Source organism: Microtus oregoni, unplaced genomic scaffold (genome assembly GCF_018167655.1).
Source record: "Microtus oregoni isolate MIOR12 unplaced genomic scaffold, Mior012 000016F_ref0000370, whole genome shotgun sequence".
Taxonomy (NCBI): Eukaryota; Metazoa; Chordata; class Mammalia; order Rodentia; family Cricetidae; genus Microtus; species Microtus oregoni.
Window position 1 is genome coordinate 10984665 of NW_024543075.1, and position 25984 is coordinate 11010648.

The 25984-nt window shown below is 45.8% G+C and overlaps 1 protein-coding gene across 1 annotated transcript in view; it reads left to right on the forward strand.

The window, feature by feature from the left end:
* The window catches only part of Adam12 (ADAM metallopeptidase domain 12), a 321067-nt gene that overhangs the window by 183975 nt on the left and 111108 nt on the right, over nt 1-25984 (forward strand). Inside the window, exons 6-7 of the mRNA XM_041666564.1 lie at nt 9308-9386; nt 25880-25956. Of these exons, the coding sequence (XP_041522498.1) occupies nt 9308-9386; nt 25880-25956 (156 nt within the window). The remainder of the gene's footprint in view (nt 1-9307; nt 9387-25879; nt 25957-25984) is intronic.

Sequence of the window (25984 nt, forward strand, 5' to 3'; positions counted from 1 at the left end):
GAAAATCATTATTATTATTTCAGAAAAAAAGCACAACATGTTTGAATATTTTGAGCGTTTAGTAAATGAAGAATAACAAAAGGAATAAAATGCCATATTGTTCTTATAAATGTACAGTGCTAAATATTTAGAACCCCAAAATGCCAAAATTACATCCAAAACTAACCTGAATTTTGTGACTAAGTCAAACTGAGCGCAGAGAGGCATCCTAAACCTCCCTGTTCATATGTTCCCTCCAGCATACCAGATACACTTCTGGGACATGGCTGGCCGCTGCTTTTTCTCAGGCCTTCAGAACCATGGGGTAGCCTTGCCTCCTGGGACGGCTGTGTGGATCACTGGTTAGGAGGGTATAGTCTTCAGAACCCAAAGTCTGGTCTTATCTCCCTAAATCCTGTTCTATGACTTTGTACACGTGACTTAATCTTTCCGGCTGTTTCCTGCTTCCCATAGGCAGGGCTAAATAGTCCTTATCCCCCAGGGTCTCTGTCGAGAAAGCAGATATGACAGCAGAGAGAAGGACAGTGACAACACCTATGACGGTGGACAGTGGTAATGCTCTACTTCCTCTCGCCCAGAACTCCTGTTCACTGGGTGGCACCACCTCCTCAAGGACAACAAGGAACTTTACAAAGATCACGTTTCAGAAATGCCAGCAGACTTGAGTTGAGGGAAGAATGGGGCCCTTGCTTTCATTTTCCAACTTGTATCTGTCTGTCTGTCTCCTACTCCCTCCATGTGAGTGTGTTTGTGCATGCACGTGTGCTTATGTGTGTATGATTGCATGCATGTGCAGCGTGTATGTATACGCTTGTGCGTAGGGGTGTGCCAGTGCCTGTGTGCACATCTGTATTAAGGCCAGGGGTGAACAGTGGGTGTCTTTCACTATCACTTTCCACCTTATCCTTAGAAACAGGGACTCTCATTGAGCCTAGAGCTCACTGATTGGCTAGACTGACAGTCAGTGAGCTGAGGGTGAGGGGTACCTGCCTACCTCCATCTACCCTCCATCCCCAGTGCTAGGGTTACAGATAGGTACAACTGTAGAGTGCTGAGAACCCTAGATCAGGCCCTGATGCTCACCTGGCAGGCACTCTACCAACCGAGGCAGCTCCCTAACCCCTCTCTTACCCTGTACCCCCACGCACTGGTTTTCTAGTACCCTCTCCCCTCCATGGACATCACATTAATAAGTCTGTGATTCTGGACAGTATAGGGTTTTTGTTACCAACCAGAAAACATCCTTCACAGTCCATGGGGTTCAGGAGGGTGTGCTGGTGTGCCTCTTTGTATTTACTCTAAATTTACTTGATTCTAACTTAGGACTAGATAATAGTAGAGAAAAGATAACCATCCTAGTAGGCAAACACGAATCCTGGATTTTGGGTTTTTTTTCCTTTTTTTTTTTTTTGTTGATTTTTATTGAGCTCTACATTTTTCTCTGCTCCCCTCCCTGCCTCTCCCTTCCCCTTCAGCCCTCCCCGAAGGTCCCCATGCTCCCAATTTACTCAGGAAGATCCTGGTTTTTAATTATGGTTTTTATTGTGTGCTGTGTTGTTAAAGCTGTGGGTGCTTCTTCGTCTCTCATTTCTGGCATCCTAGCTGTATTCCCGCATTCTAGCAGGAGGAGGCCAGGACCCACATTTCTATATGAATGACTTTGTAATTTGGGCGATAATAATCTGTCATGAAGTAAATCTGCAGCAGAAAATGGGTTCAGGTCAGAGGCTCTCCCAGAGTATAAAATGGGTCTCCAGAAGGACAAAGTCACTGAAGTCTACGCACGTATGATTCCATTGCGGAGAGCTTCTGCGGTGCCTGCTGGTGGTAATTGGCAGGCAAGAGCCGTCTTGTGACACTTCTCTATGACTGTGTCGTACAGGGTAATTAAGCCCACAAGCCCTGTGTACACTCTTCAAAGAAATAATAGAAAGGAAAGGTGACGTGTTATCTTTGTAGCCCAAGTAACTGATGCCGCTCTGCCATTTCTCTGCTTCCCACATTTAGACAGCTTTGAGAATGATGCTAAGGAGTCAGAGTTTATCTAAATGACCTTCAAGCTTTGGGAATCACCATCATCATCATCATTTTGTTGTTGTTGTTGTTGTTGTTTACATGTGATTACATGTGAATCTGTTTGTAGGTATATGCACATGAGTGCAGGCGCCCTAGGAGACTGAAGTTACACGTGGTTATAAAAAGCCTAACATGGGTGCTAGGAACTGAACTCAGGTCCTCTGGAAGAGAAGCTGGTACCCTTAACTATTGGGGTATCTTTCCATCCCCACGCTTTTAGAATTCTTAAACCAATGACATCCTGCATATGACTGTCACCATGCCATGCCCCCATCTAAGATCCTTGAAAACCATTTAAGCCCCGATCCATTTATTTGTCTATTCAGGCTGGGTCAAGTAGTTTTTCTGTAACCATGTTCATCTTCTGTCTTCCATCATCACCATGTGCCAGGCACTGGGCTTGTCCAGGAGGGATGTCAGTTCCGCTCTGTCCCAGGGAGGAAAAAAAAAAAACAAACAAAAAATAACATAGACAAGTTAAACTTCCGAGGCCAAATCCTGGCAGAATATAGGAGGGAAAGATCGCTCAAGGGTGGGGGTAAGAGAGGGGCTCCCAGAGACCAAAATGAGTAGGCACAGCATATGTCCCGCTAATGGAATTCATCTTACTCAAGCTATATAACTAAATTACATAATGGTAAATGCAGTGAAGTGCAATTTCAATATTGATCCAAAAAAATCCATTTGGAGGTCATTTGTGTTTTGATTCAATATCCAAACGTTTTCAGAAATGCATATTTTATAAGGACTTTACTTACATCATAACATTTTATTGAAAAGTCTAAATGACCATTTTCAGCCACACGTGTCCAAAGGTTTTGAAATTAGAAAATACAGTGTTCAGTTGGGAAGGGTGGGGTTCTGCTTGTCTCCCACCACACAGCATGATGTCTCTACTTTAAGCCGCCCCTCAAGTCACATATACAGTCCATTGCTAGAGTGACACAGCCAAGAAAAAGGTCCCTCAGCATCCCACACTCAGTGTGTATGAACTCCGGTCCCATCCCAGGTGGCCTCTTGACATCCCCGGCCAAGGCGATTATCAGCACCTGCTGTTGTCCTGGCCCCTCCTGAGTGTGACTCCTGGTCACTATCGTGTGAACCTGGTCCTTTGCACACTCACACCGGCCTCCTCTTTAGCCTTTCTCTTTCCCTTCTTCCCCTCAAAATCATCTCCATATCACTGTCAGAGTGGAGGAGCATCCCAAGGCTGCTGTCAGCTCAGGACACCACCATGTGTCATGGCTCCTGTTGCAGGGAACAAAAATAGTGGCATGTAGCAGACTGTAAGAGCCACTCCCAGCTGTCTGTCTCAGTGTGCACACACGCACACACACACACACACACACACACACACACACGCGCGCACGCACACACACGTGTGCACAAGTACCTATGTGTGCCCGAGTAGGAGCTGCATGTTCCACCATATTCACTAAGCCCAGCCTGTGGTGCCTTTCAGCATGTGGCCACTCCCATCTGGAATGTCCTCGGTATCTGCTTTTCTCCACATTCATTCAAAAGTAACTGATTCTTTCCCATCACCTCTCCCAGTCCTCCTGGCTACCACCTCCGGGGCTAGCTGCAGGCTAGGAGGTAGTTCTCTGACCCCAGGCAGAGCTCTAGGTGCGTCTCATACAGCTGTGGCCACTCCAAATCTATTCTTCCCAGGGAAGCTCATGCTGCCTTACCTCCAGGGTCCAGCACAATAATTTTTTTTCTTATTTATTTATTTATTTAAGATTTCTGTCTCTTCCCCACCACCGCCTCCCATTTCCCTCCCCCCCCAATCAAGTCCCTCTCCCTCATCAGTCCAAAGAGCAATCAGGGTTCCCTGCCCTGTGGGAAGTCCAAGGACCACCCACCTCCATCCAGGTCTAGTAAGGTGAGCATCCAAACTGCCTAGGCTCCCACAAAGCCAGTACGTGCAGTAGGATCAAAAACCCATTGCCATTGTTCTTGAGTTCTCAGTAGTCCTCTTTGTCTGCTATGTTCAGCGAGTCCGGTTTTATCCCAGGCTTTTTCAGACCCAGGCCAGCTGGCCTTGGTGAGTTCCCAATAGAACATCCCCATTGTCTCAGCACAGACATTAAGGGCCTCATTGAATAAATGGGACCTCCTGAGACTGAGAAGCTTCTGTAAAGCAAAGGACACTGTCACTAAGACAAAAAGGCAACCCACTGACTGGGAGAAGATCTTCACCAACCCCGCAACTGACAAAGGTCTGATCTCCAAAATATATAAAGAACTCAAGAAACTAGACCGTAAAAGGCTAATCAACCCAGCACAATAATTAGCGGCTAAATAAGAACCTTACGTAGGTATCACTAATAACAGCAACGAAAATGGGAACCAGCAACGTCAGCTTTTGGCACAGTTAAGATGCATTTCGTCGTCTGGTGTCGAGGGGGAGAGAATGGCTTGTTAGGTCAGTTAATCTAATAAGCAGAGGACAGGAATGTTCTCATGAAATTATGCATCCACCTTCTGCTCCCATTTGCTGATGGAGAGCCATCTAATTTGATTTTCTCTTAGGGTAAAAGTACAAGATCGTTGCTGTCATATTTCTAATACAACCATTGTCCATCTGCCCCTCTTCATTTTCTCCAGGGACTTTTGACTTCGGGCCACGTTTAAAGCAGATAGACATCTTAGAACATGCCGATCTAGCACCTGCTTGGTTTCATCAAATGTACTGAGGAGGGGAGGTGGGATGTGAGTTACCCAGGAGGGAGGGAGAGATCTTGTCCTAGCATGAAGGGATGGAGCTGCTGTGCTGTCCTCAGGTTGACTCTTGCATCTGTGTATTTATTCATCCCTTGTTCCACTCAGTGCACATTTCTCCACTGTTTATGTAGTACCTGTCACATGGGCTTAGCAGATAGCACCAGGCCAGCCTGGAAGGATGGTGGCACCACAAGGCACAAGAGCACTAACCATGGGGCTCAGCAGTTAGGAGCATTTGTTGTTCTTCAGAAGGCCAGGGTTCTGTTCCCAGCACCCACGTTACCTTACAACCTTTCACGGCTCCGCTTCCAGGGAATCTGATGGCATCCTTTGACATCTGCAGGCACACATGTGGTGCACAGGCATACACGTCATGATGTTTTGTTGCTGCTTTAACAAATAAAGTTTGCCTGAAGACCAGAGTGCAGAACTAGCCACACTAGCAAGCCACAGAGGCCAGGCAGTGGTAGCACACACCTTTAATCCCAGCATTCAGGAGATAGAGGCAGGCGAATCTCTGTAAATTCAAGGCCACCCTGGGCTACACAAGATTGAATTGGTCTAAAATAGAAACAGAGCTTACGCATTTGGGATCTTATGCCTTTAATCCTAGCACTAGGGAGGTGAAGACAGTAAGAGATTTGGCTGGGCGGAGAGAGGAACTCAGAGCTGAGGATTCCTCAGGACAGAATTGCCCCTATGATCTGAGGATTCTGTAGAGTTAAAAAGTAGTGACTGACTGATCTGTCTCCGATCTTTCAGCATTAACCCCTATATCTGACTCTGAGTTTTTAATATTAAGATAAATTAGAATTCACGCTTTATCTGGCGCTCAACTTTTGGGGTACAAATTCACAAAAAAAGCCGCTTGCCTGTGGCTTTGCAGCCATCCTATTTCTATATCCCTCCTTTTTCTGTTGAGTAGATTTAATAATCTACCATTATAGTCTATCATTCAGAGAGAGAGAGAGAGAGAGAGAGAGAGAGAGAGAGATACATGCAAGAAAAGCACTTGTACACATAAAATAAAAATACCTTTTTTAAAGTACAAGCTTGGATGTGACTTTGCATGGGCTACCAGAACTCCCCTGTATCTCTAGCTTCAGAGTTGTTTTGTTTGTTTGTTTGTGTTTGTTTTTAAATTGAGATTAAATACAGTGTCTAGAGTTAGAGCTGAGTTTGGTGACACAGTGTCTGTTCTCTTAGAGCCTGTGCCAGGATCTGGGGTTCAAAGCCAGGCTGGACCGCTCTCAAGAGACAGAACACAAAGAAATGAACAATAGCAGACACGCCTACAGCTAGCTGCTAGCTGCTAGAAAGGTTTACATGAGATGCCACAGGCAAAGCAGATGCCCGGCTCAAAGAAGGTGCTCAACGAATAGATACCACTACAGAAAACAACAACCAATCAAAATGCAGAGTTGTGGAGTCCAGTCCAGTGGATACATCTACAAAACACTCCTAGACCTAAGGCTTAGGCAACTTTGTGGGAGAGGGGATGGAAGGACTGCAAGATCCAGAAAGGACCAGGGAGTTTGCTGTGAGATTGTGTCTCCTGGTAATGTCAGATGCTACACCCATGAAGTCTCAGCAACATGAATGCCCGACATGAACGGAATGAGGACGGCACCAATGAATACACCAAAGTAGAGGGGGGAGAGAAAAAAGAAACATGGCCTCAACCCTGTGCAAGGAACTGTAGGTGACTGAGGAAAGCTGGGAGCAGGAGAGGTGGTCCTCCCCACGGAAGAGCACACCAAATGGTTGTCCAGGGCCAAACAACCAGCCCTGAATATATACATGCAAGGAACATTATATGGAATTAACATGTTATATTTAGGAATATATATGTATATGTATATACATACATACATACATATACTTACACACATATATGGATGCAATAACTATTAGTGAAAAACAGAGACCATAAATTTGACGGAGAGGGGGGCGGGTATATAGGACGGTTGGGGGGAAGGAAAAGGAAATGTTATAATTAAGTTATAATCTCAAAATATTTTTAAAAAGGAAGTACTTGGCAAATTCTTGACTAGCTCAGGAAGGAGAAGGCCGTGTGCTATGTGGGCGGGCTGCACCATCAGGAACACAACGGTGAATGAACGTCCCCTATGGCTTACATTCTTGAGAGCAAAGAAAGGCAAAGTGTAAACAGATAAAATAAACCGAAGAGAAATGCTATACAGGAAACCAAAGGGCTCCCACAGTGGGTGACGGTGAAGGGGCTGCTTCAGATCCCACATCAGAGGAGAGGCCCCTGGGAAGGCAGCATTTACACTAAGAAAGACGAAAAGAAGTCAGCGGCACGTCAAACCAGGCAAAGGACGTTCCAGGCACAGGCTATGGCAAATGCAAAAGCCCTTGGTGGAATGTTCTAGAGCAATCCAGGGACAAGTGTTGGGCAGAGGAAGTGTGAACCAGAGGAGATAATACTCCATGTAGAAAGCAGGGTGGAGTCAGGAGGGGGCCACCCACCCAGGGCCTGCTTAGAGACCCTCGACAGGAAGAAGCAGGCAGTGACATTTCTGAACACTCTGGAGCTCCAGGTGTGGATGTGGCTCTATTCTCTAGGACCTGAAAGACATTTCAAAGACAGTTAAAACTTCCAGCTGAAAAGAGAAAAGAACTTTGGGAGTGGGCTTATGAGACCCCCACTGTCACCAGGGAAGTCCTCTGAAATGTGTTTTTTAATACTCTGGAAGTGAACAAAACTCGGAGCTCAGGAAAGTCCATGTATGGTTGTCAACTGTCTGTGACTTATATTTTGGTGTGCCCATCTAAACCACATCACAGCTCAGACCCACTGCAATGGCCTAGCTGACTTAAAACAGGCATGCATGTTTCCTGAATGTATTGAAATACATGTAAAATGGGGATATTGCCCTCCATTCTGAGATTGACTGGAAGAGCCTTAAGACAATGAGTTTGGAAAGCGAGTCCTCTCGTCTATGACATACCCAGCATTCTGCCTCCCTAAATCGGGGTACTTATCCAGATGCTGGCTGCAAACTCAGCTGGAACCGGCTCAAACTGAAGAGGGACTTACTGGAGAGCAGAGATGCTACAGCACCCACGCCGCTGAACATCTCCCCTCTTCCCCCCATCACTGCGGGATGACAGTGTCCCCTCCAAGTGGACACCAGGCTGGAGGCAACTCTGCAGCCACACCCCGAGTCTTAAGAATGTAAGGAAAAGCTTCATCTCCAAAAGTTCCACCACCCAACTGCCTATAAAGGAGATCTGTGATTGGCTGGGCTTGGGTCACGTGTTCGCCTCTTGCCCCCACCCACCCACTACCAATCCCCTCCACTGCACCTGCTGCGACTCAGAATTTGAAGCCACTCTGGGCTCTGTTGCCCCAACAGATGAAATCAGATTCTGTTTAGGGCCCTTTCTTACCCTGTACAAACTAGCTTCCCTTCCAGATCTTCAGGTAGCCTGCCGTGGCCACCCCCAGCCTAGGAGTGCCTCCGCCCCTACCCACTCTGATGTGCTTCGGCCTTCTTCTCTCTCTGTTATGACACATTGGTGTCCAGTTCCCTCCACAGAGCCTTCTTGATGCTCTGCCTACTGCGCACTGGTTCACCGGGATACAGCTCTCCTACTCTGAGACAGTCCTCGCTATCACCCACCCAGGCTGAAGCATCCTCAAGAGCCGAGACTGGTCAAATTGCCTCTGTGACCCAGCAGCTAAAAACAGCACATAGTCGGTATACAGAAAACTTTTCCTGCATTGTGTTGAGCAGGGTGAAACAGGGCACACCATCTCAGGCTGCAAAATCATTTAAAGCCAGATAGCCTGTGTTCTGGCCTCAGTGAAGACCTGGCAACTGTCGTGATTTTAGTTGGGACACAAGGAAGGGGCTTTCCTGAATTTGGCTTATCTTGGAAATTCGGGATTTCAGTATGTCAATTTTTTTTTTTTAGTTCTCACCTACACCACTTTTAACATTTAATCGTTTCTTTAACCTCTCCCGTGACATTTCTATATTGATAGTTAGCTTCTCTCACCTGTGAGGAAAACTATGGCTCCAAAACAGTTTTCCCAGAAGTGGTTTTGCTACTGATTCCAGTTTTTGGAGCAACGTGACATCTGGGGGTGGGTTTTCTCACCTTGAAAATATGTCTGCACAACCGTTTTAAAGTGTGGTATGTGGGGAGAGGGGGTAATGGTGTGGAGAAGGTATGATATGTGTGATGCATGGGGTGTGTGTCCGGGGGGAAGGGTGTCCATCCAGGTACGTGGTGACTGCTAAGCTGTGTACCTGAGAGGAATGGGATCAGAGGTGTGAAGGGGACCCTATGGGTCCCACATGGGCAACTCTTCAAACATGTGTTGCAGACTGTCCCCTACTTGGATCCCCTCCAGCGTCTCCCTGGAAACCTGAATAGGTGGAGCCCTTTGGGCCCCAGCCCTGAGATGCGCATAGAGGTGTAGCTCAAGCAGTACCACACTCATCTTTCCGTGTCCTTTCTGTTTCCACAGGGGACTCATTGCCAAGGGCTTCATGGAGACCCATTATCTGCAGGATGGCACTGACGTCTCCTCCACTCGAAACTACACCGTAAGTCCTAAAGTTTGGGCCAGCAGAGCTCTGGACATGGAGTCTGTGCTGACACTTTGTAGCTGAGCTAATCACATCCCCTAGGTTCTTAATTTAGGCCCCAAGAATCCATGGAGAAGCCAGGCCTACATCTCAAATCCCAGTTTGCTGAGGCAGGAGGACCACTGAGGTTAAAGTCTAGTATAGGCTATAGAGTGAATTCCAGGACAGCCTGGGCTACAAAAGGAGACCTCCCCCTCCAAAAACAACAACAACAACAAAACAAAAAACAAACAAAAACAAAAAAACGGGTTTTTAAGAAAGATTTTTTTGTCAGATGTGGTAGCAATGACTTTCAATTCCAACACTTTGGTAGGCAGATGCTCACAGGTCTCCATATTCAAGCCCAGCTTGGTTGACATACCCAGAGCTACACAGTGAGCCTCTGACTAAATGAGAAATTGGAAGAGAAGGGGGAGGAAAGGGGAGGAGGGAGAAGAGGGGAAGAGGAAGATGAAGAGGAGGAGGATGGTGAAGTTGTTTTTATATTAGAAAGCTTGGCCAGGGTTGGAGGTGGATTGGAAAGTCATCCTGCAAGGCTGAGCTTTGCTGCCGCACGAAGAGATGTAAAGGAGAAGTGTCTGTGCTGAGCCAACTTTGAAAAAGCGCATGTCCCTCTGTTGAGCCACCACACTCCTAGTCTGCTTTTCTACTATTTGAACTTTTAAAATATTTAGAGTATGTGTCTATGTGCCTTGTGTGTGTGCGCGCGTGCACGCATACACGCATGTAGTGGTCAAAAAACAATTTGTGGTAATCAGTTCTATTCTATCATTTGGATCCTGGAGAGTGAACTCGTCATCAAGGTGGCAGAACACACCTTTACCCACTGAGCCATCTCAGGAGACTGTTGTTTGAGCTTTTATAGATAGCTTTGACCCAAGCTCATGGTGTGTCCCTTTGACAGACTCTGTGTACCTGTGTGAATGTGAGTTTGTTTTTTTTAAGTGAGCCGGTAGAGTAGCCCTTTCCCTGGGAGCCCCTCGTTCTCTGCGATAGGCCTCCAGCGGTCTGCCCCTACCATCTTTGGGACTTGGTTCTTAGGAGTGGATGATTCACGATCTGGGAACATGGTTCTACCACAGCTCTCCAAACCCTGAGAAGACACATAGAAATCCAAAACAAAAGCTAATCACCTCCAAGGTTTTGTGAAAATTTCAAGCTTTATTCAGGAAAATCAGTCCAAGGGACGTTAGCTGGCTGTAGTGACTCACACTTGGGGCACAAGAAAATGACAGCAATTCGAAGGCCAGCCTGGGCTATGTGGTGAGTTCCAGACTAGCCTGGGCTATAGTGAGACACTCTCTGATAACAAAATGATATGTGGGGTGGGGATAGCTAGAGCTTTGGCTACTGAGTTTGGGTCATGTGACCCCCCAAAAGACTATGCAGGACCCAAAGTGGGGAGCAGGAGAGATAGGATGAATGAATATAAATGAGAATGGATATAAATGCCAGGTGCTAGAGGCAGAGAAGAGAGAGCCGGAGTCTGCGATTAGAATCTCACAAGAGTTGGCTTCCCTAGAAAGCTGCTTCTTGTGTGGAAGACAACAGAATTCTCCCAGCCCTAAGGAAACAGGAAAGAACTGTCTGCCATGTGTCATGAATTGAAAGATTTCACACACACACACACACACACACACACACACACACGACACACACAAAAGAGAAGAAAGATTGGAATCCACATAACCTTTTGCATGTGTTACGTGCTTTGGAGATGTATTGGCCCATCTCCAGACTCTGAATATCACTATAAGACTGGAGTTTCCATCAAAACCTTGACCTCAAAGCCATTCCCAAGTCAGGGAAGTCTGCTGGAGCCCAGGCTGCAGCCTATGCTGAAATGCCCCATAGGGGAGTTTCTACAGCCCAGATGTATGAGGTGACCATGCAAAGTGAAAAAAAGGAGAAAAAATATTAGTAAGTTGCTCCCCAAGGCAAAAAAAATCACAAGTCAGACAATGAGCAAAGGTACTGTGAAGGAGCACCCCCGGACAGAAGGAGAGAAAGAAATTAGCCCTTCCCAAAACAGGTGGAGGAAGAGCCAGAAGAGAAGGTTTTCAGAACAGAATAGAGCTAATGGGAATTCCAGTGAAATCTATTTTCCAGTATAGGGAAAGAAGTGTAACGGTGGTGCTCAGAGTGTAACGGTGGTGCTCAGAGTGTAACGGTGGTGCTCCAGGTTGAAGAAAGATACGGATCTTGATAAACTCCCACCAGTCCCAGGAGAAAGAGCAGAAATATTCCAGTTTGATTTACCGAGAACCTGCAGGACGTCAAAGACGATGTCTTTAAGCCGCCTGAGACAAAGAAATTTGTTTGTAGCAAATGAAGACAACTGAACCAACAATAGATTTCTCATCAGCAACAATGGAGTTAAAACTGCAGGGACTGGGGCAGTAGCTGCCACCCTCAGTCCGTGCTGCAATGACTTTACAGAACCAAGAAGGTAACAGCCAACGATGCGAGAACTTACTATTCCCACAGCATACCAAAGGCTTCCCAGGCAAGAGCGACCTGCACAGAAGAGCTGGGCGAGAAGTAAATTGAACACAAGAGTAAGATGTTAGAGGCAATAGCAAGCAAAACAATTGCACCAAGTAAATCTACTTAAAATAACAGTTTTCACAGGAGTGACTGTGTTTGGGTGTTCTCAAACAAGACGGAGGAAGACTTGAAACAGTTTAAGAGTTTGTCTTGCACTAAAAATAATAGGCATGCTGATTAACTTTGCTACATAAAGTATGAGGCACCTTTAAAGAACAGAGAAATAGAGCACATCCTTCCAAATAATGGGCTATGCGTGGAAATCTTGTTTCAACCCAGTTCAGGGCAGGATAAAGGGAAAGGATTGAAAAAGAAAGAGATAAATATAAAACAGAAGGGAACAAAAGATCAAAATAAGATAACACATGAATCTCACTGTATGAAAATAGGTTGAATAAACTTGTCAAGGCCCAGACCCCTATATATAAGTAAATAAAGCTCAATCAATATCAATAATTAAAGCTGTTGTTGTGCTGACATCAGACAAGCTAGTGAAGTAGAAAGTGAGGGAGGGAGAAAGGGAGAGAGAGAGAGAGAGAGAGAGAGAGAGAGAGAGGCATTAGCGACCAAGCAGTCATTATATAATGATAAAAGGAACACGTCAAACGGGCTATGAGAGGCTGTGGGATAGCTCGGTTGAGTAAAGGGTTCTGTAGCCAAGACTAATGACTTCACTTTGATCCATAGAAGTCACATGGTAGAAGGAGAGAAATGATTTTCTTGGGCTCTCCTCTGGCCTCTACATATATGTAGTATGCACACACACACATACACCACACATACACACCATACACACATCACATACACACACACCACACAAACATGCATACACATATCACACACATGCACACACACACACCACAGACACATACCACAACATGCATCACATACAATGTACACATGCATACACATACACCACACACACACCACTCATACCACATACACACACCATACATACCACATATACACATGACACACACATGTACACACAAAGACACAAGTATTAAAAAGCAAAAGGCTACTGAAAATGTTGTACAAATGCTATTATATCAGAGCATTCTCAACATATATTTTAAATATATATGCTATTCTGTCAGAACATTCTCAACATATATTTAAAAGTTTGAAAAAGACTATGACTTTTCCATCTAAAGATTTACCTACATTTAATGCTCTAGCCCAACTCCTAGTCACAGGGTTTCTTACAAATCTAAAAGTATCCATCCACAATCAGGGCTGAGAGGTCTAATGCTTCCTTTTAGATCTCAGTTTGATCATTTATAAGCAAGCCCTCTGCAAGCCAACATAACTCTAAACTTCACAATTTCTCCCCAAGAGGAAATTCTCCAGAAATGAAGTTGACACAACTTAATCCATCAAGCAAGACACTGAAAATCTCCTAGATCTGCTACAGCCCACGGGAGGGAATATGTGTATGCTGGAAATGAGGATTTGAAAAATGAGCAGAAACTTATGAAAAGGGACACAAAAAAAATTGAGAAAGGGGATCAGTTTACCCAAAATCTGTCCATTTGAAAAAAAATAAAGTAACATTAACAAAATGAGTGAGAGAAAACTTTGAAGATACACTTTTACACAGAGAATTTTTCAATCACAGTAAAGATATGAACAATATTGACCATTTATCTTAAAAATGCAAATTCTCGGGAGCTCAGTGGCTAAGAGTGGTTGTTGTGCTTGCAGAGGAATCAGGTTCTACTCCCATTACCCATACATGGCTAACAACCATCTGTAACTCCACTTCCAGGAAGCTCTGGTGCCCCCTTCTGGCTTCTGCGTGCATTGCATGCATGGTGTGCACAGACATACATACATACACACACACACACACACACACACACAAAACAATTCACATAAAAACATTAAAAGAATGAAAAATAATTTTTTAAATTTATTTATTTATTAAAGATTTCTGTCTCTTCCCCGCCACCGCCTCCCATTTCCCTCCCCCTCCCCCAATTAAGTCCCCCCCTCCTCCTCAGCCCGCAAAAGCAATCAGGGTTCCCTGTCCTGTGGGAAGTCCAAGGAACCCCCACCTCCATCCAGGTCTAGTAAGTTGAGCATCCAAACTGCCTAGGCTCCCACAAAGCCAGTACGTGCAGTAGGATCAAAAACCCATTGACATTGTTCTTGAGTTCTCAGTAGTCCTCATTGTCTGCTATGTTCAGCGAGTCTGGTTTTATCCCAGGCTTTTTCAGACCCAGGCCAGCTGGCCTTGGTGAGTTCCCAGTAGAACATCCCTATTGTCTCAGTGTGTGGGTGCACCCCTTGCGGTCCTGAGTTCCTTGCTCGTGCTCTCTCTCCTTCTGCTCCTGATTTGGACCTTGAGGTTTATGTCCGGTGCTTCAATGTGGGTCTCTGTCTCTGTCTCCTTTCATCGCCTGCTGAAGGTTAATATTCAGGAGAATGCCTATATGTTTTTCTTTGGGTTCTCCTTATTTAGCTTCTCTAGGATCCCTAATTATAGGCTCAATGTCCTTGGTTTATGGCTAGAAACCAAATATGAGTGAGTACATCCCATGTTCCTCTTTTTGGGTCTGGCTTTAGCTGGCCATAGTGGCATATGTCAGTAATCTCAGCATTTAAGAGGTGGTAGCTAGAGGTGAGATTTCTAGGCCAGTCTAGGCCACATAGATTCCAGCCTGGAGTACATGAGACCCTGTCTCAAAACAACCAAACCAAAATTATAGTGCTTTTTAATGTCTACCGACAAAAGTGGCATCGGGCTCAAATCATTTTGACAAGTGAGTCTGCCATACCTATAAGGGATAAATGGTCCTGAGAATATTAGACAATTTGGACAAGAAGAAGTGTCACCAAAATATATAAAAGGCATTTATTTGTGAAGTGGGTCTCATAGGCCAGTGTTGACTAGGAACACCACTGTAAACATCCTGATTAAGTCATCTCTCAATCCTACCTAGCACACAGTTTTCAGCCTCCTTTTGAGGGATGCAAGGGTAGCTCAACATTTATAATTCTAACAGTGTAGTTGATTACATTAGTAGCTGCAGGTTATGAGTACTGTATTTCTCTGCTCTTGTAGTCTCTACACTCTCCATTAAATTTCTCTCTCAGCTTAATGAGTACGAATGTTTCTGATAGTCCTCTCTGCTTTCATAGAGCCTTACGTGGCCTCTTGTGTATAGCAGTTTTCAAGACATGATTCACCTGATCAATACAGTGTCCCCATCCCCAAATCCTCTCATTCATTGGTTTGGAGTTGAATACTGTTGAATAAAATAAGATCATCAGCACACAAACGCTACCAGTTACTATGTTAGTCTAACCAGCAGAATTAGACTAAAGCACGTTAGCGATTGCCGGCTTTCCTTCTACAGATTAGACTAAAAAGTCTAGGCATTTAAAAACACGTACAAATGAGACTTCAAAGACATTTATTATAATAAAGTACAAATTACTATTTAGCATTAACTTTTGAAGGCTGGTTCTTAGTAAGGGAGGGATATTTGTTACATTTTCACAAATGACTAAAGACCAGCAGGGATGTCTGAGTCCTTTTTAATGATAAAGAGTGGATAGAGGTGGGCAGTCCTTGGGCTTCCCACAGGTCAGGGAACCCTGATTGCTCTTCGAGCAGATGAGGGAGGGGGACTTGATCGGGGGGAGGGGGAGGGAAATGGGAAGCGGTTGTGGGGACGAGGCAGAAATCCTTAATAAATAAATAAATTTAAAAAAGAAAAAAAAAAGATCACACATTAAAATGATAATACTTATTTTATACACATATTATTTAAATCAAAAAAAAAAAAAGAGTTGTGGACTCATTTGGACATTGAGAATTTGGGAGTCACAGAAGATGCTTACATGGTCCAGGACTGTGCCTTCCAACGGGACTTGGAGATGAAATGAGAAATGGTGGTAGATGGACAACAAGACCTGCTTGGGTACGGGTTGCTGTTGATGGAGGTTTTCCTGGTAGAAACTGGCATATAAGCCGGGCGGTGGTGGCGCACGCCTTTAATCCCAGCACTTGGGAGGCAGAGGCAGGCGGATCTCTCTGAGTTCGAGACCAGCCTGGTCTACAAGAGCTAGTTCCAGGACAGGCTCCAAAACCACAGAGAAACCCTGTCTCGAAAAAACAAAAAACAAAAAAAAAAGAAAGAAAGAAAGAAAGAAAGAAAGAAACTGGCATATAATGACAAAAGGGACAGAGAACGGAGGAGCCAAAGGCTATTTGGTGAAGAACATTGTAGTCAATGGAGTTTTCCTATCCACATGGTCACAGACGGACAATGGGGACTTCCCTGCCACCATTAGAAACAGTTCATGGTTAGAAGGAAGAGGCAGAGAGAGCAACAAGCCCTAAGTTTGTTTGCGTTGGATCTAAATGGGGCAGGAGGCAAAGCAGTCAGTAGACAGTTGGACAGGAAAAAGATCAGAGGCAGGACCTGAGGGTTAGCCTCATATAGAAGCATGGTGCTTGAGTTGCAATGAGCTAAGTCTACCATTTACATGTCCGTCCATCTGTCTATCTTATTTAAAATATGTTTCAAACATACCCCCTGAGCTATTTCCACATGATAAACGGTTATCCCCAAGGAGAAACAGCAAAGGAGGAGCCTAGAAAAGCTGCTCCTCCAACTTCACAATGATGAAGGCTGCTCTTCCAATATGTATTGATCTGGAGTATGTAGGGTGCCTGTCCAGGTGTGGCTCTATGCTCTGTTTCCATCTCCCGTACTAATCCCACACACAGAGAGACATGCCTACTAGGAAGGAAGAATAGGTAAGAGGAAAAAAATGTACAAATCTTGTACTAGCGGGTTCAACAGCTGCCAGTTCCAATATGGACTTGGATCACAAAGCTAAAGGCTTCAAATCCAGACCTCCTAGAAAATATCTGGGATGGAAGGTTTCAGAACTTTAATAGTCATCACCTCTATTGGGGCTTTGTGTTTCTCTGCATTTTTATTGGTGTGTTTGTTCCATTCCTTCTCACTTTCCCAGGAGGCAATGGGGTGGAAAGGTCCTTCCCCAGGGTGAGTCCAAAGGCTGGAAAGGGATGAGGATGTAAAAATCACTAGATGCTTCACTTCTGCCCAGACCAGTGTCCTTCTATAATAGACCAGAGGCCTTTTTCAAAAGCTGATGCTGCAGATTAATCTTTGGCTGACTGGATGAATCTATCTTTAGTAGATAAATGGGTTACCCACCTCTCTCAGGCCCCCAGGAACAACAACACACTGATTTTCCTAATTAGAAAAGAATATCTCACCTGGTGGCGGTGCATGTCTTTAACCCCAGCACTTGGGAGGCAGAGGCAGGCGGATCTCTGTGAGTTTGCGGCCAGCCTGGTCTACAAGAGCTAGTTCCAAAATAGCCTCCAAAGCTACAGAGAAACCCTGTCTTGAAAAACCAAAGAAAGAAAGAAAAAGAAGAAAAAGATAAGGATATCTCCCTTCTCACCCATCAGTCTTCATCTTCCCCGGTTTCTTGATGCATTCATTTTACATTTCTCAATACCATGAACAAAAAACAAGGAAGGATGGATCTTTTTGAGTCTGAGTCATGGTTTGCAGATACAGTCCACCATGGCCCAAAGACAGCAGCAACAGGAATGAAATGGGAGTGTGTGACTAAAACCCCTCACCTCTCTATAGCTTTGCACAACCAGAGGGAGAGATCCTGCACAAGTGGGGCCAGCCATCGCCTCTAAGCCCCACCCCCTCGTGGCTCACTGCCTCCTAAAGGTTCCACAGCCTTCTGGAAAAAACATTACCAGCCGGGGCAGCACAAGTGTTCAAACATGTGTGGGAAGGTTTTCATTCAAATGCTAGACCTCAGATCGTACCAGTCAAGGCACTGGCCATGCTATGGTGGAGATATGGAGTCAAAGAGAGCTGTTTCCCTGTATAGAGCCCCAGCCTGGCAGCTGGGCCTTCTATGGTTATCAGTGAGGACTCAGATGCAGCCTTGGAAGTTTGATTCTTGTTGACTCAGACAGGAAAACAAAGGGAAATTTGCTGACTCGTCTCCTTGCCCCTTATAATCAGCCCTCAATGGGTCAGCCTGAATTGAAGCTTCCATGTGGAGTGAGAACCACTTGGCTGGGGTGCTTTTGTTGTTTTTAATATAACAACAATTAGGGTAAGCTGCTTGACTCGGAGCGGTGGCTGAGTTTAACTCTGGAATCAATCTCCTATGCCTCCTCTCCAAGATGAAGTATTTGACTTTGTTCTTTGCTGGCTACATCTAAGGAAGAATTATCTTTTATACTGTCACTTCTAATAAGGCCTGTGGGTGACCAAGGCATGCCATGTGGGCTGTTCGCATTCCCTCAGAAGCCCTGGGGAGATTGGAGTAGCCGGCCAGCGCTCCCAATGCCTGCAGCGTTTGTAGAAAAGCATCTGTCTGTTGCACACATGCTAACTGGACAACTACTAGAGCCAAACCCTATGCCCACCGCAGAGCATACAGCAGGGATGAAATACAGGTGAGGAGACCCCTGGAAAGAAAGGGAGAGATTGGCATGAGTCCAAAAACTGTATCTGTGCTGAGTGTCCTGAAGGAAAGGCCAAGAGGACCTGATTTGTCTGAAGGGTCAAGGAAGGCTGCCTGGAGGAAAGATCATGTGGACCACAATTTGAAGCTGGAGGAGGCGTGCACCCAGGGTCAGGAGAAGGAGATCATTCCAGGGTACTGCCACAGAGTTTTCTCAGGGATGAGACATGTGCAAAAGGTGACAAAAGTCAGAGTGACTTGGAGAAGATGTTGGAAGTCATTGAAATGTCCCTTTAAGGTGTGTCATGAGTATGCTGGGGGCTCTGAGGGCGTGAAAGAGGCTAGTGCTGGACAATGCAAGCGGTTCTCCTGGATAAGCCGAAAGTCAGGTAGATAGTTCTGCTGTAAAGGCGAGGTATATAGAGATGAAGAGATGGCAGGAAGTCTGGACATTCATAGGAGGTCTGCTCTAAAAGATGCCATGTGTCAAATATGTTCTCAGTCAGGGAAAAAGCTATAGAAGTCTTTGCTGAGAAACGTCAGGTAGGACCAGCCAATGTTAGCTTAGGCTGGACCATCAAGGAAGTGATGGAATGCAGTATCTTGATGAAAAACAGTGTTTGGGAGGCATCCTATCCTTTTCCATGGCAACTATTTCCTGTGAAATACAAGTGGAGTCTCAACATTTGGTTTGGATTATTGGGCCCATGGGACATAGGGCATCATCTACTATCCACTGTAGCTCGAGGGTTTCTGAAAAGAAAAGATGATACTGCCAGAGAGAGGAACGTCAGAGAGGGTTCACAGGTCATACATATACCAGGTGAACAAACACATCATCATGTTCTAGAGACAGTCGGGTGGACATCATCTTCCACACTCTGTGATCCATACATGGCTATCTTCCAACAATTCTGGTTGCCCTTATCTCTGGTAGCTGTTCTGTTCTCTCCCCAGTGAAAGTCTTTAGCACTAACCCACCCCCCAGTCTTGTCAACAAAGTGCAAACCCAGACGTGAAGAGTACTGAGTGAGAAAGCAGAAGCATCTCTAGAGGGTCCCGAGTGTGTGACTGTGGGGTCCATCCTAGCCTGGCTCAGTGAGGTCTCAGCATTTTGGTGATGCTGAACAATGGAAGAGGACACAGCCCTGTCCTGAGGACACATACAGGCTGGCCACAAGTGACGAAATATGCCTAGGGCAAGGACATTGTGAGCAATGGAGTTGCCAATGCCATGCACAGGCTGTGGTGGCCTTCCTCCTCTGAAGGCATCCCCATTCATGGGAACTCTTGGAGATGGGCCTTCAGACGCAGTAGCTGTAGACCTTAGGAAAGCAGTCATGCTGTCCCTGTGAGTGGGTTTAAATCCCAGCTAGGCTGGAGTGCTCCACCAGAGATGCCGTGTGGAGGTGAAACAGCAGACATCAAGCCTACACATAGTCAGGTCTTCAGGAAAGTCAGTCAGTCACCATGGTGACAGTCCAAACAGTCCTTTGCCGTGCTGTGCCCTGGGTCCCTTCTCTCTAGCAGGTCATTTTCTCTCACCCTCCTCCATTCATTTATTCCCTAAAAACATGCTGAGCATGGGGAAACCATTGGTGAGAAAGAAGGTACAGTGTAGTTGACTGAAGTGCATGCTTATTTTGGTACTCGCAAAAATGACTTCCATCTTACAGAATACTTTCCCTTGCTATATTTCTTGGGTCTCTAAAACCCTGAGCAATTAAGAGCCATCCATTTTACAGATTAAACACTGAGTCTCAACCCACAACTCACAACCACGGTTGATCTCCAAGGCATCATGAGCAGAGCAACACATGGTTTCTGGGCTTGACTTGTCAGAAGGTCACAAAGAGCACAAGTATGATTTCCTCAACCTCTTGTGTAGAACCCAATATGGCCAAGTAACTGCAGTAGCACCTGGGGTTCAGCCTGTGCAGTCGGTCACCAGACATGGTTTTCGTTAGAGCTAGGGAGCAGAGATAGCCCTGGGAGGATGGGTGTACCCACTGTCTGCTCAACAATCCCATCCTGTGTATACACACTCAGGGGCTAAGCATGGGGCAGACAGCATTGCTAACACGTAGGCTGCAAAGCCACCGTTCCCTTTGCTTGAAGCACGTGCTCTTATTGGAGCTTGATATTCTGTACGAGAGAATAAAAGCCTGGCCTGATGAAATGTAGACTGGCCTCTCTCTCTCTCTCTCTCTCTCTCTCTCTCTCTCTCTCTCTCTCTCCCTCCCTCCCTCCTCTCTCCTCCTCCTCCTCCTCCTCCTCCTCCTTCTTCTTCTTCTTCTCCTCTCTCTCTCTCTCTCTCTCTCTCTCTCTCTCTCTCTCTCTCATCTGTAGATTTTTCTCTACCTTTGGAAGTGACCCTTTTATCCTATGATCCCATGAGTGATGTCATTGTCATGATGAGGCCCTGCAGCGAAGTGTGGAGTGCACGTTTCCATTGTAGGGGGAAGCTTTCTTCTCAAAAGCAGAGGCCCGTGAGGGGACAGGGCATATGTTCAGCAATGAGGTGTAGTGGGAAGCCTGCCTGGAGTGGAGAGGCATGAGTTTGAGGTCCTACCCTGCCATCAGCCACCTTTGTGACCAATAATGGCAGCTTAACCATCATGACCTCAGTTTCCACATCCTTTGGGCAAGAAATTAGCTAGAAAAGTAAGACTGGCCTTAGATGGCCCCAAGCCTCCTTCCAACTACTAACATCCTGCCTTCAAGCATTGAATCAGAGGGAGTCACCATGTTGCCTGTGGCAGGGGTGGCCTAGGCCTTTGGGAACACATTGAAAACACCATCCCCTCAACATGCCCTCACAGACTCTGTCTGCTAGAAGCCCTTTTAAATTGCAAGGTCGGGCCACTTTCACTACCACTTCAGCATATAAAACCCCTGTCTTTCTAGTCCACGGATGGAGGGGTAGCAGGGAAGTTTGATTTGACTTCCCGCAGGGCACGGAGTTGAGGGCTACCAATTTTCAGGTTCAAGAGTTGTTACTCCAGTTTCCTGTTACCCACCATTAGGTTTGATTGATAGTATTAAACAGAAGGAAAACACTATTTTACTGGAGTGGGGAAAGGCCTTCAGTTAAATAATAAGTATATAAAATGCGCAGTTAGAGCTTTTGTGAAGAGAGAGATGTAATTTTGTGGTTGTGCATGTCCAGGACTCTCTTCCACACGAGGTTTTGTTGGGAGAAATAGAATGCATTGGGTCAGCAGAACGAATCAAAGACATGGTCCTGGGAGGGCATGGTCTCATTCAGAACCATCTTTAGGTTCGGGGGGTTGTGCGGTTTGATGCTTTGAAGGCAATCAAAGAGAAGAAAGGGTTGAGGTCTGAGAAAGACTGTACAGAGTCTAGGAACCACAGATACCCAAGGGCCTCTGTGGTGACAGATTCAGGGTTCCCTGGGTTGGACACAGATCTTCTCTGAACACTGGCTGCTTGTCATGTTCCCTGCTGTGTGGCACATCAGAATCTCTGGGCCAAGTGTTTATGGGCCCAGAAGATCTGATTGGTTCCTGCATGTATGTGAGCATCATTACATAGGGACCAGTGTTCGTGATCCCCAAAGATCTGGTTGGTTCCTGCATGTGAGAATCATTACATAAGGACTGCCTGACCTCAGACAGTGGCACACACTGTCCTGTAGACACGAGTGGGTTTTGCTGGTCTCTGATCATGGTTACTACCTGTAAAGATCTCGTTACGTCTGACCCTGACTTAGGAGTCAACTTACTAATGGTCAGAATGTAATTTCTGCCACTTCCGTAATCCAGTTTCCCAAGCAATAATATGATACGCGAGGGGACAACTGTGTTTTTGAGTCATGGAATTATCCAGACGGTGACTCATAGCATCATCAAAATGAAATCATGTTCATTTACATGTGGTGAGTCATGTTGAAAAAAAAAACTAAATTTCAGGAAATTGGAATTGTCTGGGAGAATCTGGGAGCTGTGGTTTGCAGTAGAAGAGATTAATCCCTGTCAGGAGTGAGCAAGGGGCTTGGGAGCTGTCTAACTCAGGTAAATCGAGAAATAAATTGTGAACTCTGGTGACAACTAAGATGAGTAGGGTTGTTGACTTCAAGCAATGGTTTATGAACACGAAACCCCGCTTCCCCTGCTTCCTAAAGGCAATATTTCAAGTTATTGAACTGGAAATTAATTTGATACTCATTTGTTCTCAGCTCATGCTTTAATGAGCGTGTATTCCTGTATATTTAATTAGAAAGTACACTTGATAAATAACCCATTAACAACAGAGCCTGGGAACAAATGGGTTTCCAATTTCAGAAGTCGGTAATTATTGTCACCACTTGGCTTTCTCTCCCCTCTCCCCCCATAAGCGGGACTCTAAGATGGATCTCGAAGGTCAGCCATCACCAGGCATACTAGACTCCAACAGCAGCTACTGTCCTTTTCGATTGAGAGTCACCTTCAGCTTTGACATGCCTACAGGTGCGCTGTGCTAGAATTTCACACCCCACCCCGTAGACCACAGCCTGAGAAGGGGACCGTGATCCCTTGATGCCCTGAGATATTTCAGTCCATTACAAGCATCCTCCTTGATGAGCCAGTTTTACATGACTCCCCTGAGAGTTACACACACACAGCGCCATTTCAAATCTACCCAGATGTCTAGGAGGCACACTCGCAGCCATGTGTCCTCCCTCCTTGATATTCTGATGTGGCCGCCTGGGCAGCCCCTTCCCTTTCAGTCCCCCCAAGTGTCTTGGACTAACCCACTGCTTGTTGATGAGGACAGCCTCCTAGAAGACAGATCACCAGGTACTCCACAGGCCTGTGTCTGCATCTCCTCCCCCTCTCCCCTGAACTGCGTGCTCCCTCCGTTACCCACTGCCTTTGCAGTTTCCCATCTGCAGGTAATTCCTTCTCCATTCCTGGCCTCTGGACACCAGCTGTCCACGCTGCAGTGTGTGCACCGAAATACTCTTCGGCAAGAAAACGCAGAGTTCATAGTGGAACCTGGAAAACATTATGCTGGATGAAAGAAGCCAGGCATGAGGCCATGTACTGCAGGCTTCTCTTTGCATGAGAGGAACAGAGCGAACAAATCCATAGAGACAGAAAGGAGGCTAGTGGTTGCCAGGGGTGGTGAGGGAGGGACTGTGGGGCTCGAGGTGTCTCTGAGCGGTCATTAAAATGCTCTGGGATGAGATCGTGGTGGTCATTGTGCATCCTTATGGATTTCAGTGGCAGAGGATTTCAGGTACTCCCTGTACTTGAAACAGAACACCGTGAGATACTGACATGATGTACTTTAAAATAGCGAGATGTGTGGTATGAGAGTGAAGTCTTGATTTGAAAAGAGAGTCAACTCTGCGAGGTATCCAATTGTCATGTAAAACAGTTGTGATTAAGAGAGTGGTATTGGCTTAGGAGTGGACAGTTGACCATTCCTTGGTGGACTATAAAACAGAGAAGAGCCACGGACATACCCTGAGTATTCCCATATGCTCTGGTTTGGATGTCTCACGTGCTTGCGCACTCAGTCCCCTACTGATGGCACTTGTCTGGGGGGGCTTGTAGTACCTTTAGACATGACTCCTTGCTGGAGGTCACTGGAGTGGGGCCACACTCTGCTTCCTTGCTGTCCCGTGTGAGCAAGCAGCCTCCCACTACTAAGAACTCCACTGTGCCTTCTTTGCCGTGATGGACTGTGAACCAAAAGAAGTCCTTGCTCCTTGGAAGTTGTTTCTATCAGGTCACAGAAACAAGAAAAGTCACAGACACAGCACATGGCAGAAAGTCGGGGAGAAAAACCGATGAGCTGTGGTGGATAATGCCTGCCTTTGGTGGAGGGGAAGTCGTACATGCCCTGTACTTCCAGGATGGAAATAAATTCTGGATAGAGTAGAGAGCCAGTCTCGAGACTGTGTAAACAGAAGAAAATAAAAGGCATGTACCCATGACCTCAAAGAAAGCTGCCTTTAATAATACAGAAAGCTATGGGGGCAGGGTACATGGAAGAGACTTGAATTTATAAAGCCAGGAACTCTGGACAATAATGTTCAGGTTAAAAGACTTTTCTTACACAAGTATGAGGTTAAAATATTAATATCCTGATATATATATATATATATATATATATATATGGCTCTAAAATCAGTAAGAAAGATTCAAACCTGTCTCCCTGCAGCCTTCTCATCTCCATCCTTTGCCTTTCAGATGACCCAAGGATTTATCCTCTTATGTGGTTGAGATGACCTTAGCCAATTTTTCATGATGTCATGGCTTTCCCTTTGCCACTCAACCTCACCTGGTCTTTCTCATTTGTTTATTTTTAACTATTTTTTTGATTGTGTGTATGTGTGTTTGCGTGCACACATGAGTTTATGTGCACCACATGTGTTCAGGAGCTCTTGGAGGCTGGAAAGGGCATCAGATTAGCTCCCCTAGAACTGAACTGCAGATGGTTGTGAGGCACCAAGTGCTGGGAACCAAATCTGGGTTCTCGGCAGAATAGCAAATATATTCAGCCACCCAGCCATCTTTCCAACCCCGGTCCTTTTTCTCAGCCAGGTAGAGATAGTGTTTGTGAATGGCTTGTCACCACCAAGAGCTGACGTGGGTATGGTGGAGGCCGGCTGAGACCTGGCTGTCACTTAGAAGGTCTCTTTCCTGCAAAGAGTCAGCATGCTGCTGGCATTGTGAATGCCTGGGCGAAGACTGTGGCGTGTGAGCAGCCATTCCTTGCCAATCAGCTGCTTAGTTGGAGCTGTGACCCAGCCTTTTTTTCAACAGCATAACTACCTTGAATCTGGACAGAGCTCTGTCTTCCCAGGAGGCATCTGAGCTGTGGTTGCTTTGGGGAATGTTAGAGTTATCCTATAAGGATTTCTTTTTTTCTTCCAAGACCTCCCTCAGTGACCTTCCTGCCGAGCTGAATGTGGGCGATTCTGGGAATTCTCATCTTTCATTCCTTAGTAGCTCCCATCTGCTCGGCTGTTGTCCTAAAACGTTGATCCAGGCCTGGTTTTATTGCATTTCACAGTGTGCTTAAACAGCCCATCCACTTCCTCATCTCATTACCAGAGACAATTTACATGAGGGTAAACCAAGGATGTCAATGTGATCTGTTCTGCTCCTGCGCTTTGTACAACCGTGGGCATCAGGGCTTTCCCAGGGTGGGCGGGGTCCAACAGGTAAGAGTGGAGGCCACTCAGGCATATCAGAACCCTGCTGATAATATCTAAGGAGGTCTGATGTGCTAACCATAGACCCTGGAAAAGCCACATTAGGCTTAGCAGTAAACATTAAGACTACCTATGTAATATGGTATAACATGTCCTATAAGTAAAGCAATAGGGGTGTAGACTAGAGGAAGCTGGGTTATCCTAGGTGGAAGGAAGATGTGTTAACTGATTTCCCCTCTCTGTCTTTCAGGATCACTGTTATTACCACGGACACGTGCAAGGAGATGCTGCCTCAATGGTCAGCCTCAGCACTTGCTCAGGTCTCAGGTAAGTGGACATGACCATGGACGTTCCG